This window comes from Denticeps clupeoides, chromosome 1 (genome assembly GCF_900700375.1).
Source record: "Denticeps clupeoides chromosome 1, fDenClu1.1, whole genome shotgun sequence".
Taxonomy (NCBI): Eukaryota; Metazoa; Chordata; class Actinopteri; order Clupeiformes; family Denticipitidae; genus Denticeps; species Denticeps clupeoides.
In genome coordinates this window covers 29,992,535-30,007,888 of record NC_041707.1, presented here as the reverse complement: position 1 = coordinate 30,007,888, position 15,354 = coordinate 29,992,535, and the positions used below count along the sequence as shown (strand labels likewise).

The 15,354-nt window shown below is 42.7% G+C and overlaps 1 protein-coding gene across 3 annotated transcripts in view; it reads right to left on the bottom strand.

The window, feature by feature from the left end:
- Positions 1 to 10,933, bottom strand: part of akt1 (v-akt murine thymoma viral oncogene homolog 1) — a 39,309-nt gene extending 28,376 nt beyond the window's left edge. The window contains exons 1-3 of one of the 3 annotated variants that reach the window (XM_028998288.1): positions 10,772 to 10,933; positions 9,056 to 9,123; positions 7,020 to 7,192 (exon numbers count right to left, since the gene is read on the bottom strand). In XM_028998288.1, coding sequence (XP_028854121.1) covers positions 7,020 to 7,065 — 46 coding nt within the window. In that variant the 5' untranslated portion in view covers positions 7,066 to 7,192; positions 9,056 to 9,123; positions 10,772 to 10,933. Of the gene's footprint in view, positions 1 to 7,019; positions 7,193 to 8,642; positions 8,686 to 9,055; positions 9,124 to 10,771 lie in introns of those variants that run through there. The other 2 variants (XM_028998279.1, XM_028998296.1) reach the window with 2 other exon arrangements.
- Positions 10,934 to 15,354: the final 4,421 nt, after the last annotated feature.

The window sequence follows — 15,354 nt, the reverse complement described above, 5'->3', positions numbered from 1 at the left end:
CTACTTTGAGCACTGCTGGGATCAGTTTGCTGAATTATCCTGCAAAATCTGCAAAAGTTTAAAAGTGGAATGGTTAATGTCTGCAATTTGCGCAGTTGTACTCAAGACAATTGACGCGCAAAGCTTTTGTAAATTTAGAATTGGAAGGTTCTAACTGCATTTGTGCTTTACAGCATTTTTATTATTTCCTTTGCTAGTTCTCTTCTAGTAATATTCATATAATTTTATGCTGGTTTGAAAATTAGTGTGATTCAGAGAAATGGCATTAGGATCTCCTGCACCGCATGGATAAATTTAACCGTAACATTCCGATAACAGGTATCTGAAAAGTGGTGCCACTAGAGGCATGGTCCTACCAGCATCAAAAGGACCGTGATTCCGTTTCTGGCAGGCCTCTACTAAAAGTAAAAGTTACGAACCACCACCGAGAGGAACTACAGGGCTCCACCAACCGTGCAGTCAGGAGTCATAATTAAGATTTTCTCTCAATTCCAAATTCCAGATGTGTCTCTGCTTACCAGTGAGTTCAGCAGAGTCCCCACACGGGGCAATAATCCTAACCTCACTCCCGTCTGAGACATGGTTTTGATCTCGCTGGTGGCCGGCCTTTTGAATGAGCCCCACCCGCGCTCAGACTAAAATCCGTTTGTGTCGGTGATTTTCATTAATGTTGCCTTCTGACACTAGGGGCCATTTGCAGCCGTTCTGGCTTAGGAGGCCCAGTCAGCGTCTGAGAAGAAAGGAGTAACAAAAGAAAGAAAGAAAGCGAAATGAAAAGAGAATGCACGCAGGGGAGCAGAGACAGAGGTTTTGCTGTCTGCCTTCTGATCACACTGTGTTTGTCTGCCGTCCCAAAAAACAGCGTCTCCTTTGAGAGTGTGGCATGGTGATGACACTCACTCTAAAGAGTAAAAATTTTTTACAATAACAACATTTACAAAAAATATATAAGAAAAATGAAATTATATAAGCCATACACTGGCATGATGCAGAAACTGTTCACTTTTGGTTTGATGAATGTCCATCTGCTTCATGTCCCACTTCAGTCTTTGCTCAGTGTAAATTAGTGAACCAATTATCACGGACCTTTGTGATATTTAGAACCTACTCCAATGTAATTAAAAAAAAAAAAAAAAAAAACACTATCACATGCCTATATACAGCCTAAACAAGAACAGCAGAACAGCCAGTGTGCTCTGTTTCTGCTGTGTGTGTGTGTGTGTGTGTGTGTTGCAGGGGTGTTAGGCTGGGGTGAAAGTGGCGACTGAGGTTGGGGATTAGGGATTTAAAAACCCTAAACTGGGGAAACGGGGTTAGCAGTTGTGGTGTGGGGAATCCGGGGTCCTTTTGTTGGGTTTTTTTTTTTTTCTCCCGCCCACTCTTCCTCACACACACTCACAGGCAACCCACCCTGGCTGGTAGGCTGCAGCTGCAGCGGCCGCCCTTGCGTCCTGCATCTCAATGAGGGGGTGCCCACCAGGTCCAACGGAGAGGTCAGCCCCTCAAAGCGAGCTGGACCGGGAGCCTCCGGCACCCCATGACCAAATAAGGCAGCAATGGCCTGCCATAGCCTCAGCAGCTAACACCCTGCCACTTCGACCGCCCAGGAGCTGTATTGCCTCTCTTTCGGCCTTTTTCCACCCTTTCCCCCCTCCCCAATGCCCCCCTCTACTCTTTTGTTGGCCTCTTTTCTTTCTCCCATGATGCAGCTGGATAGGACTGTACCGCTGAGCTTTTGGCAGGTCGCAGGGGAACGAAGGTCTAGTGCCCCCTCCCTCTCCGCCACTGTGGATGGGGTTGTTGCTGCCACTGCCACATGAAAAAAAAAAAAGAGGGGGACAGAGGGGGGGGGAAAAAAGAAGGTGTGTGTGTGTGTGTGTGTGTGTATAGTCCGCCCCCTCTTTCTCACGCTCATAAGAAAGTGCTCACTTCTTCTCTGTGGCCGCTGGCACCTGCTGATTACCATAGCGACACTGTGGGAAGTTCCCCCTCATTTTTGTGTTGTGAACCCCCTCTCCCTTCGGTACACAAGCGCACCATGGATTAGTTAACTGGGCTCCTGCATAACAAACAAGCAAACAAACACATACTGCCATCCACGTAGCGCAGAGAGTGTCCCCACCTTACGGAGGGAGTCACACAACCAGCGCAACAGAAACCCAAATAAAAAGGATGTTTCGGATATATCACATAAAATAAGACTAGAATGTTAAAAGGATAAAAACTAAAGTAAAGTGATTAAAAAAATATTTATTAATATTTTATATATATATAAATTTCTCCAGTACCCTCATTGATGGCAAGTATGCCAATAAACTGACCAGGTTGTGTTTTTAATCGGTTCCACCTTCATCTTCTTTGCACTTTTATTACAGTATACAGTATCTGGTCCAATGAAAGAACCAGAGAATATTGCTGCCAAAACATTTGCCTCAAAGAAGGAAGAAAAGCAACACAATTACCATTGAATACACAATGAAATTTTAAACCTCAAATGTTTTTATGGTCACACATTCAGATTTTTACATTTTAGACCCTTAAAGACTCAAGAGATGCTTCACACAATAAAAGTGACAGTTTTGTCTTTAACGCTGTTCTTTTGGTACCGTGTGTAAGTTCTTATATACGGCATGCAGACCTGAAGTAATCGGCCACTTACATTAAACAATGACAGACATGTCCCAACTCGACTGTTCAGTAACACACCCCATTTTTTTCCAAAACTCCCCTGAGGATATCTCAATTCATCAGTAAGAGGGTGCTTGTCAGATCGTTAAGCTCAGTACCGTCCAAATGACAGAGATGTCAGGAGCCTGCAGCCTCACACTCCAGCTGACAGACATCTGAACGCCCAGCCCTAAGTCCGGGTTCCGGAACACCCACCCTTTCTCTGCACAGTTGCAGGGGAAGGCCACTCTGGTGATGGATGGAAGGGGATGGAAATGCTGTGCCAATCGCAGCCTGCTTCCGCCATGGGGCTGTTCGTCAGCGGGGGCTTTATACTCACAGAGAGAGGGTGGACGAGGAGAGGCGAGGAGAGGAGGTTCTGCACAGAAAAGCAAGCACACAGCAGGCCTGCTGAGCAGTGAGACAAGTGACTGAAGCAGCCGCTCCACCCGACAGCTGCACCCAGACAATTTACTTCTCTCCAGCACATTTAGCAGGAACTTGACTGCCTCCTCCCGGGGCACATGGCCCCCACTGGCACCCAGAAACATGGGACGCCAGGTTCCAACTCCCATCCCTCTGGAGCTGTTGGATTCAGCTCATCATGCTTGTTTTGAGAAAGGAGAGTAATATCATATGCTCCTGAACAAAGGTATACTATTTGCTGTGGAGTGGCTGGCATAACCTAATGGCTTTCAGCCTGAGACTACTTCACTTGCAAAACCAAAAACAAACCTACAGTTACCCTGTCCATCCATTTGCATGCATAGTTTGGTAGCCGGCGTGGTCCCAACATGTCTATAACAGAGATTTAATTTCCTATGTCTCCTGACATGAGTTCTCTTTTGGTCTAGGACTAGGTGAACATGAAGCTGCACTATATTTCTTCACTGGGTAAGCCTAAATTATTTATATTATAGTGATGGAGAGGAAGAGGTCAGTAGCCGATATGTGCCAGCAGCTCAATAAGACCAGATTTTTGTGCAAAGAGAAGGTCTTTCATGGGTCTGACTTAATCTTCTACTAGGTAACTTCATCATTACTGAAGTGAGGTTGGAATGCACTGTTGGATCCATATTACTTCTCCTTTCACGTAGAAGTCAGGGCAGCTTTGATGCCACAGTCATTCACCACTAATTTATAATCATCCCCCAAAGGGAATAGAGATCAATAAGGGAATCTATCTATCATAGCATTTCATTAAATATCTTTGCAACGCTTCACAGGGATTACACATAATGTCAAAACTTAAGTTCTTTTGGCTATTTTAGTCATTTTTAAAAACTATCATTAAGATGTAAACAGGCCATCAGGGGGAGTGGATGTCTATTTAACAATGTTGCAAAAGCATCTTCCAATACCACACACACAGAGATTCCTGAAGGGAATTACAATGCCAGAAACACTCTTCCCTACAGCAGGCCTTGACAGATCAATTCACAGGTGCTGTTAAACCCCACGGCCACCATAAAGCCCGTACCTGAGGTAAAAGACCTCAAAACACCCCCCAAACTCCCCCACACCACTGTCTCCATAGCTGGTTTACTATCCACAGGTTTACAATACTCTCCACAATATTTTTTTGCTGAGCTAGTCTACCAAAAGTAGTTGCAAAAACTTTAAATTTTAAAGATTGAAAACACACATAAATCTGAGGGAGAAGTGTGCTGACCTTCAGGGAATGGCTCTAAAAAGTAACTAATGTGAAAATCCCTTTCTTCTCTTGAATAATAAAAGGTTGAAATCAAAAACTTGGTAAAAAGCCTGGTAAATGAATATATCAGATACAAGCAGCAAACTGCTTACAGAAGAAAAAAAAATCAAAGTGTAACATCATTACAGTAACATCTTTGTGTTACCAAGTCTTGAAAGTCATAGTCAGTAACTGGAATTTGTCAATCACTACTTAAAAATAAGAAGAGAGTCTAAGTTTCTATGAAGCAAAATTGTATTGAAATAATTAGTCATCATTTTTATCATCCAATTCTATTTATGAGAATGAAAAATATATTCACATTATTTTCAAGGCAATAGGCATGTACACAAAGAGGCATAAGATAATTAACTCTGCATCAATGATGTCATTCTACTGGCCTGGTATAGGAGCAGACCCACAAACTCACTCACCCAGATAATTCAGACATGACTAATATCTTAGGAATTACCACTGAAACGATCAAAGGGTGAAGACATCTTGTACTTCAGACTGCAGAATTGACAAAGACTGGTTTCTTTTTAGGATCTGGAGGTCACATCAGCACAGGTGTGATTCAGCAGTTGGTCTTGTAAGATCAACTGCACTTGTCATTGGAGTAAATTTTGCATCAATTGACATTTAAAACGCAAAGGCAACCCCCCAGCCCCCCTGTTTAAATCCAAAGGGTAAAAGTGAAGAACATAATTAGATCCGTCCTGTCCACTCTGTGTATGTGTGTACGTAAAGTGGCCAAGTTAAATGCCCTCCCCCACATCAGGCCATTAAAAAGTTTGCAGCCGTCACAAGGCCCGACTCGGAAACTGTCAGTGCAAACTCACCTTCTGTGCCGTGGCACTGCAGGGCAAAGGTGAGGTGGCCATTAAAACCCTTCCTGTCCATAAGGGCTTTAGCTCTGGACAGGGAGGTGGGTGGTGGGGGGTGGATGCCCTCCAATCAAAACAGAGCCGCTGCCCGAGGTGACATTTCACAGGCCACAGCTGTTGGACTTATGACAGCTTGCCAACGAAACGTTCGAGAAGCCTTGTTTGTTTTGACCATGTGTGACTGTGTGTGTGAGTGTGACTGTTTGAATCAAGGTGTGGCATCTGTGGAGGAAAATGCCTTGTTGCGTGCTCAAATATGCTAATGGTATTCAGTTTTAATGACAAAAGACAGCGCTGGACATATCTAAGTGGTGTCACTTTTCTCTTTTTTTCTGTCTAGCATTGAAGGTCCATAAAGCAAATTAATCTGCAGAAAAAGCAAAACATAGCCAACTTGCGTATTGTACAGCTGACAAAGTCATAGACTGACAACTTTTTATTGCTGAGCTAGACTTCCAGAAGTAGTTGCAAAAACTTTCAATTTTAAAGATTGAAATGCTAAGAATATCAAGAGCTGAAAAAAACAACAACATGATGACTTTTTAATAACAGTAAAGCACAGGAATGTAACTAGTCACACTTAACCACGTTCATTTGATCAGCTAGGCCTTTAAGCAGCAGAACTCCATTCACAAGTTCTGTTATCAGCAGGGATCTAAATAACTCTTTTCCTGCAGTAAACAGAGAACTTCCTTGTTTTCTTGGTCTGCATGGGCAGACAGAACTGCTGACGTCACACAAGACACTTCCTGCAGGCCGACATAACCAGAGCACTCCTAGCCACGTAAGAAACCTAATCCTAAAGGTCAAAGAACATTAGAAGCACAAAGTGTTTTTCATGCAGTAGCTACAGGCTAAACCCACATACCCCAACATTGTACCCAAGAGCTCAAGGCACAAGCAGTTCCCAGGCATTCATGCAGAAGTTGCGTCCAGCGTATCCCAGGGGGGGAAGATGTGCATGAGCTTGTCTCACAAGACCAGGGTGAAACTGTGCCGCCTCTTTGTACATATCTAAACCTTGTGCTCCTTATTAGTGACAATTAAAATTACTACACTGATAATGTACACAATGTACCATGGTTTGTACCAAGTTATGTGAGAAACTCTATGCCTATACTTATGAAAGAAGTGGACATTTTCTACCATATAGTAGAATTTTTTGTATTGTTTTGGTTATTAAAACACATATCATCCACAATGATCTGCATCAACTATAACAGTATTGCAATACAAGGAGAATCACTTAACTGACTGTACCATGTTACTGTGGGTAAAATACCAGGATGCTAGAATCTAATTCTCTTCCCCCATTCCTGATGTAGGCTCTGGAGGAAAAAAGCAACCCTTCCCCATAAATGAGCATTACGTTCACTGGGGGGTCATTTCCTCTATGAAAACTGTCCACCCTGCGCACGTTGGGGCTGGTCCATGTGATCAAACACCAGCTCAGAAAAACAAATTCCTTCCAGTTGGAGAACAAGTCAACTGGTAGCTCAAAAACTATTTAGGAGCATAATTCCATTATTGAGAACAAATGGCAAAGTAACAATATGTATACGTATATTTATTTATTTATTATATATTTCACATTTAATTATAATTATTTTTGTATTTTGTAAATTATTGTATTTTCATTGTATTTAATTTTAATCCCAGGGCAAACAATGATCCTCAAATGCATAATGAAAATTGCATTAACATGCTGTCTGTCCACCATAAACCAAATTACTGACACCCACCAATGGTAGAACAATCCAGATAAAACTAACCTCTTTTATGCAGCCATCCCTCCTTCACGATTACCACATCCGTCATGATGGCTGGGTGTGGAGAGGATGTCTATCCAGGGTCTTAGAGGGAGAGGTCACAGCCCCCGTGCCCAAGAGTCCTGCAGCTGGCCCAGGGCAAGAAGCTTGTCCTCAGATGGCTCAGGGCAAGATACCTGACGGAGCAGAGAAGGGACAAAAATTAAAAAATCTCTCCAAACATGGGGTCCTGCTGAATGACAAATGAAATATAGAATGCATGTGCATACATCTATGCAATAGACACTGCCTCTGCCTTCATTTAGCAAAGGCCAAGCGCCAGGAAGCCAATATGCTGCTTTTAGAAGTAGACAAAGTCCAAACAAGATTATACAAGATCTGTTTTCTTTAAGCAGCAAACCACACAAGTCCACAGTAACACTGAAACAGACACCCTCCATCACCTAATCAAGGTTCAAACAGAAAGGGGCAACTGGCTTAATTAATTTAAAATACAGGAGACAGAGAGATGCCCCTAAATCCGGAGTTACGTCAGACAGCCATAAACACTGGCCTGGATTATTTTAACCAGCGGAAAAATGCTGCCAATTACTCTGCTGACTTGTGGCAAATCCTCTGCCGATGGCATTTCTGCCTTTGTCACAGGAGTTCTTGAAACATTCCACCCTCCCGAAACTTTGAACACCAGTTGCAGGTTCCAAGGACAGACAGAAAGAAAGCATTCCACTAGTACAGCCACAATTACAGGCCTGGGTCAATAACAGAATTATTGATCTACTGAATAGAATTCAATTGAATCACTACAATAACTTACACAAAAAGTACACTTAATTTATAATCATAGCTTCTTGCATTTTTCATATACAGATTGTTTTTTGTTTTTAATCCTACAAAAGCAGAGCTGTACAGTTGGCATTCCTCAAAAAATGTCCATCATCTTGGTAAGAAAAAAAAAAAAAACCCTTTATGAGCCCTCAGCCCCTTTGAAAAGAAGCAAGTTTAATCTATATTCGACCCCTGACCCCCTCTTACTCAAACAATTATATTCAATATATCAATATCAATTTATAAAGACTCAATAGATCAGTAAAGTTTTTACTTCCTAGATACTTAAGCTATGTGGGCAATCGTTTGCTCTGGAAACAAGCCCAAAGGCTATCCCTAACGCACAGGAAGTCATTTATTGCCATTCAGGATCCAGTCCTGATCATGGTAAAGTAAACTGGTGGATAATATTCCACTGGGAATTTGATGGAGACCAGCAGAAGAGCTGAGGCTTGACCAGGATACAAGAAGCTGGTCTCTCAGCACACCCATAAATCCAGAAATAAATGTATTTTAAAAACCACACAACATGTTCATCAGAAACTCTCTGCCAGGTTTTGTCCAGTGCCAGGACATTCAGGAAGAAGCCACTAGGAGGTCAGATCTGTAGCAGCAGGTCGTGTGAACCCAGCGTTTGTACACTACTAAAGAAAACATGGTACAAAAATATGCATGCCATTTCATGCACAATTATACTATATTAAATGCATCAGAACACCGAATATTTCTAAGATATACAGTGTGTTTTTTTGCATTTCAGGTATGGCACAGGTTTCATAAACTGTGAGGAAAATTACACACCCAGAAGCCAGCGGCGGTGCATGGACGGCTGCAGATTGCCAGCGGCACCACACAGCGCTTCTGTTTATGTGGAGCCCAGGCCGACACCAGCCTACCACAGGCCCAGAGCTGCTTGGGAAGAAAAAATAAAAAATGCTGGAAGAGTGCCAGCAGCAACCGAATGACCTCAATACCCCAACTGCTGGTCACATGGTACGGCGAGGCCTTCGGGGCCTCCGCCCACCTACTCGCCAGGCCTGGCATTCCTCTCCATCATTCAGCCTTCCAGCTCCGGCTCAGCCCATTCAATGCAAATCAAAGTCATGCGGCAAAGCACACACACAAACACAAAAATATCCATACACACCCCACAAAGGCAGAGCGAGAAAGGGCACGTGAACAGACAGCGACCGGCAGAGAGCAGAGGAACGTACAGGAGTATAACGTGAGATGGCAGGTCTGGAGATGGGGCCACATCAGCACAGATTCACAGCATCATCTTCTGTAATGGAGAACAGAGGCAAAGACCTTCATCTTTCGGGGTGGGGTGCACCATGTGGGTGAAGTCATGTGAGGCCTGTTTTGTCACCCAATTCAACATTCGTTAATTCTTTCAGAGAATAAACTAAGGCCACTCATGGGAAGCACAGACTTTAATAAGACACAGTACAATGGGCAAGACATTTACTATTACCAAATGTAAACACGTCTGCATGGACAGGTATGTGTGGGGGATACAGGAACTTTTGTTGGCCAGAGGAACAAGCTGCCGTTAAATTCCACATTCGACCAGGGAACAGTCAAGATTGAAACTGTCACCGGTCTGCATCACCAAACCAACCAACAACAACATGAGGTCTGGAACATTTCACCTTTCAGTTATTCCCACCCGCAAACGTAGCACACCAAGTAACAGGATGCAAAAAAAACAAAAAAAAAAACATTGTCTACCAGTACATCTGTATGTATGTGTGTGTGTATGTATATAGACATACACACCCTTTTATAACATTCTCAGCGCAGTTATATGCTTATACAGCATAGAAGTCATATAAGAGCGCTGATAAGTTGGTGTCGTGACAGAAGCAGGAAAACAGAGGACAACAGTCACATGACAAGTGGCTGCACGAGGATCCTGGTTGTGGGACAGAACACGCCGGGCCTCCTTGTGGCTTACCCCACCTCTGACGTACACAATAAGCCTGCCTGTGTGTGTGTGAGTGAGTGAGCAAATTATCAAACTGCATTCCTGGGATTCTGCATGAAACTGGTGGCATATTTGCGTCAGTGTCGCTGGGGGAGGGAGGGGCCCTTTCAGATACTATAACGTAGAAGAAAACAGAAAAATAAACCAACTCAGGTGGCAATCGGTGGGGTGTCGAATACAGTGGTGTGGTGAGGTGAGGTGAGGTGAGCAGGAGCGGCACGTGGAGCTGGAGCAGTCCTGGAGAAGAGGGCCTGTTTCATAAACCTGGAAAATCCATCGGGACAACGGGCCTGCTGGAAAACGTGGCATCTCGCGCGCTGCGGGTCAAACGTGGATCCGAATTCATTATGTCGGGGCCTGAACTCCGACTGCTGACTCAGACAAGAATTTTATATATACACACACACACACACAGGAACCAAATCGCTACAAAGCACACCGTATCGTAACAGGACGATTTCACAACCGGACGATCACTTTGCAAAACACCGCCACGCGCCACTGTAGCAACCTTACCACAGCCTAATATTATTTGGGGAAAATGAGTCAGAGTTGGTTTATTTATTTTTTTTAGAGCGAACCCCATGTTTTGCTTGCAGTAATCTTTTTTTAAATTGCCCTGTAAGGCGAATCGAGGCAAGACGACCTGTGACCGACAGCTCAGCGCGTTCGCACATTTCTTTCATGTCGCGTGTTTTTGAGGTACAATTTAAAACGAAAGTGCTCCTTCTGTGGTTGAAATGCTACAAAGTTCACCCCAGGGGACCCGGACAGCAACGTCGCCACGCTGCGGTCGTCTCGGCGCTTTTTTGGGCCAGATTCCGGGCCTAGCCAGGGCACGTTTGGTGAAGAGAGCCGCATCCTATGCAATACAATGGGACCTTCCCTCTCAGTTTACAGTTCGACTCACAGTAAACTCGGGAGGACAAACGCAAGACGTTACCTGGACGGGATTTCAGCAGCTACTCCGGAACATAGCCGAGAGGGGCCTCGGTAATTTATCTGGCAAATAATTCCGACAGTAACGACGATAAAAGTCTTTTCATTTACTCCGTTTCTCTTGCCTTTCTTCCAGTCCACCTCCCAGCGCTCAGTCTGCAGAGCCTCTGTAGTGTGCGCCTCTCCCGGGTCCTAGCGCCGGCCGGGCAACCGCAGCCAGGGCAGCAAGGGCGGTGCTGTACACTTCAGTTGGCCTATGAAATATTGCGTGCATGTAAAACGCGTTACTCTTCTATTTAAGCCAAATAATCTAAAACTGGGGTAAATGCAGTTCAAGCCCCCTGTAATAGCAAATTCAAGTTGCATAGAGGGCTCTGGGGGAAAATGTGCCTCCTTAATGCTGCTATGGCATTCATTTCAACATTTGTTGAATTTGCTGAACACCAACATACTCTCGTGATGAGCTGCTGATTAGATTATCAGATCAAACAAATCTCAAACAAAGAAAGGTTTGAGAGCCACTGCTGTGGATGTAAAACACGTATTAATGGTGTAAACTTTGGTTTTAATTTGTATTTTTGTATTTCTTTTACCAATTAATAACAATTTTAAAAAGAATAAAAAGAGCATGATGTATTTTTACAGAATTAAATAAAAGGCACAAGTTTGTTCAGGATTCTAGTCACCTTTCCAGGCATGGTATCTTTTTCTTTTTCTTTGAGAAAGCACTATGAAAAGTGTGTATTCATTTAGAGTTCATATGGAGAATCGGTTTGGAGTTAGGACTAATCTAAAGCAATATTAATGTTAATATACAATGATGGTGATGTAGAGACAAAACAGCGCAAAAATTTACTGGTGTAAGTTGGAGTTCCTTTCTCTTCAGTATCATGTTAGTTTGCTATTGAATGACCTTGACAACAGTTGACCTCATTCAACGGCATTCACTCAACTGTTCACTCATCAGTTTTTTTCCTTTTAGTCAAACATTTTAATTTGCAAATTGCATTTTAATTAACATTTAACCTTCACTTGGTCAAAATGAGAACATTTACTTTTTGTCTATTCTAGAAATGTTTTTTAAACTCAACTGAAGTTCAAAAGTATTTTTTATTTTACATTTATAATTTTAAAACAACAGACATCCTGAAAATATACTGCTCTCAGTGATTGAATTATATTATCAAAAGTGTCCCAGAAAAAAAAGAATTTTTGAAATTTCAAGACACGGTTTTAAAGGTTGCAGAAATGTACAACTTGCATGTTGTTAAAACATAAAGAATATCAGGTCCTGTCACATTCCTCAAAGTCTTGTGCCCATACATTTAGCTTAGATTGCAACTGTCATGGTCCTGAACAGGCAGGTGTACACCTGCTCAACATAATGTGGGCTCAATGGTCTAAAACGGTGTTTCTCAATCTTGCTCCTGTGGTAAACTACTACCTGCCAGAAATGTTTCATTTTTTGTCCAATTCGGGGTTTACATGAGTGGATTTTTGCACTGTGTTGCCTTTGACAACTGGATATGACAGAAGAGGATATGTAAGGCTCTTCCAATTCCGATGAGCCTTCAGATGCACCCAACAAATGCATCTTTCATTCCATGGGTCAAGAAGGACTCACTGTAGGTTTTTTATTTCAGAACACTGCAAATGAAATACATTAAAATGTGTTCTGGATGATTCTTCAGAGTTGGAGTTTCAACCCAATATTATTTGTAGGCTAGATTGTCTCATTTAACAAATTATGTATGGAGCACGAGCCATGTTCTCTGAGAATCGAAGATTCAGTCAGGATGCTAAATGCGTAAAAGTAAAATATAAATGAATTATTAGATATCTTTTAATTTTCAAATTAGCCCTTTTTGCTGTACTTCCTTCCTGCTACCAAACCCAACAATCAGATAGATTCATTAGTAAAACTAAAGTGGGAACACTCCCCATACATATACATAAGTGATATTTTGTATTTTATTTTTGTAATGTATTTTTGTATTTGTGTATTTTTATAACTACTTGAAAGTGTGTTGGTTAGTCTGTGCTCACCATCTAGTACAGATAAGCAAAATGGTGCTTATATTTTTTGTAGAAATTATTTATCCATATCAGACACAAATATGCTTCATAAGAAAATCAATGCTGACAGAAATAGAATGTATAGCCTGAAATGGCTTTCAGTTTTTACTGAAGCCAGTGGAAAATTTCTCAAAATAATAATTGCTTTCTCACGTAAGACAAAATAATAAAAAATAACCATCAAATATCAGAATTGTATCATACTATCAGAAATACATCAAACTATGATTCTTACAAAGCATAAGCAACTTTATATTCCATCAGATGTACATCATTAGGGCTGAATATAAAGACGATTCATAATCATTTCGATTTAATATCATCTTCTGTGGTGGTTTTGGAAGTGTAATGGTAGTAGACACTGAGCATAGTGACTAAATCAAACATGTCGACCCAAAATCCTGAGCCTTGGGACAAATGAAAGTGTTAATATGACACTGACAGCGGCAGCTTTTGTTAAATATGGAGCGTCCATTATCTCCCTCACAGGATCAATGGCGCAGTGGTTGTGAAATCAGTGTGAAGTTGTGCAATATTTGTGTTCATTGTTTTCCTAGCAGGAGCACCAGAATGAGAGAATAAGAGGAGGGTTTTGGAACCACTCTGCTCATCAATGAAGCACATTTCAGCATCTCATGCAGTCCAGTTGTTCTGTCACTTGACCCTCAATAGAACTCTGTGATGTTTGTCTCAGCTACAGCCTGCATAAGCTAAACCGCACTGATGATCGTTTACAGGGGCTCAGCTTGTCAAGTGTTTTGGTGCTAATTTCTATATTTTTTGGTTTGTTTATTGGAACTGTTGATATGAACATTCGACATTCTCTTCAAGACAAGGGCAGAGGGGCATGTTTCCACAGCCCTTGTATTAGCTTGTTTTTACAAGCTCTTTAAAAAATCAACCCGAAGCAGGCATGCACACACACACACACACACACACACACACACACACACGCACACGCACACACACACACTCTGCATGTATGTATTGCTGCTGTTCACTATATCTTCCAAATGAGATACGTGGCTTGAATAAAAGATCGCACCTTTTGTTGATGCTTGTAGATGATTTCCACTGTTGTATTTTTAGCAGTATTTATTATTCTCACAATTTACCGTACAATTAGGTTTCCAGACACGTTTATCTATTTTAAGTGGTTTTCTTCTTAATTCTGAGCATTCACACAAACCCAGTCTATGCTAATAATCTGAGTGCATCACCGGAAAAAATTCCTGTCAGCATTTGATTCCTAATGAGTAGATACGTTCCTAAGCAGCTTGTGTGTATGTGTGTGTGTGTGTGTATGTGTGTGTGTGTGTGTGAGAGAGAGAGAGAGAGAGAGAGAGAGAGAGAGAGATAGGGCGAAAGAGATGCTATGTCCTGGAGTAATGAATGACATGGTGGAGGCTTGGCCCAGGCTGGCCTGGAAGACTGCAACGGAATGCAGGCCCTTTGTCTATTGGAGCAGGGAGAGCGGGTCAGGGGGGGAATGCCATTGATGAGTGGAGAGAGAAAGAATGAACCTCCAGGAAGCTCTTTTTCCATCTCTCTCTCTCTCTCCCTCCTGTGAGAACCTCTTGCAATCATCAGCATACAGAGGCTCTCTTGGGAGCTTCGGTCCCAGTGCAGACAACAACTGCTTTGTCTGACTGGTAAACACAGACCCCGACACTGCTATCGCGCTGTCCTCCGCCCAGTCGGGGGACACCCAGGGGCCCCTCTTCTGGTTTCTCACCCACATAGCTGACATTTACATAGGCAATCGGCAGGAAGAAAGGATGACATCTTCACTTCAGACAATATTAGTGTTTCTTTTTGTGCTTTACAAATAAGGGCTTTTTTGGACTGCATGACAGCATTACAAACCCTTATTGTACTAAATTAACCAGGTCTAATTTTTGAAACGCCTTCTGAGAGCATCAGAGTCGGAATTGAATAAATTTGCATTCATACTAAAAAAGTGGATCATAAAGTGTTGGCCATGGAAAAAACTGTTGAAAAAATGAAGAAGAGAAACCCAAAGATTTGGCGTTCATCATCAATTCGTCATCAATGGGGCAGCGGTGGCCTAGCGGTTAAGGAAGCGGCCCCGTAATCAGAAGGTGCCACTGAGGTGCCACTGAGCAAAGAACCGTCCCTACACACACTGCTCCCCGGGTGCCTTTCGTGGCTGCCCACTGCTCACCAAGGGTGATGGGTTAAAAGCAGAGGACACATTTCGTTGTGTGCACTGTGTGTTGTGCTGCAGGGTTTCACAATGACTTTCATTTCACTTTCAATTAGCAAAGTCAAAAAATATTTGTGTCCAAAAGCCAAGTGGTTTTGGAACCACTGGTCACTGGCATCCCTCTGCCCACACTCCCCTGCATGCTGAAGAGTTGCAGTGAGCTGTAAATGGCTTTTTACAAAAACACATGGCAGCTGGAGCCCAGGGCAAAGGTGACCCAAAGCATTGCGGAGAGCACAGGCTGAGCAGCTGCAGTTCTGTCTACAGCACGACCGAGCAACTCT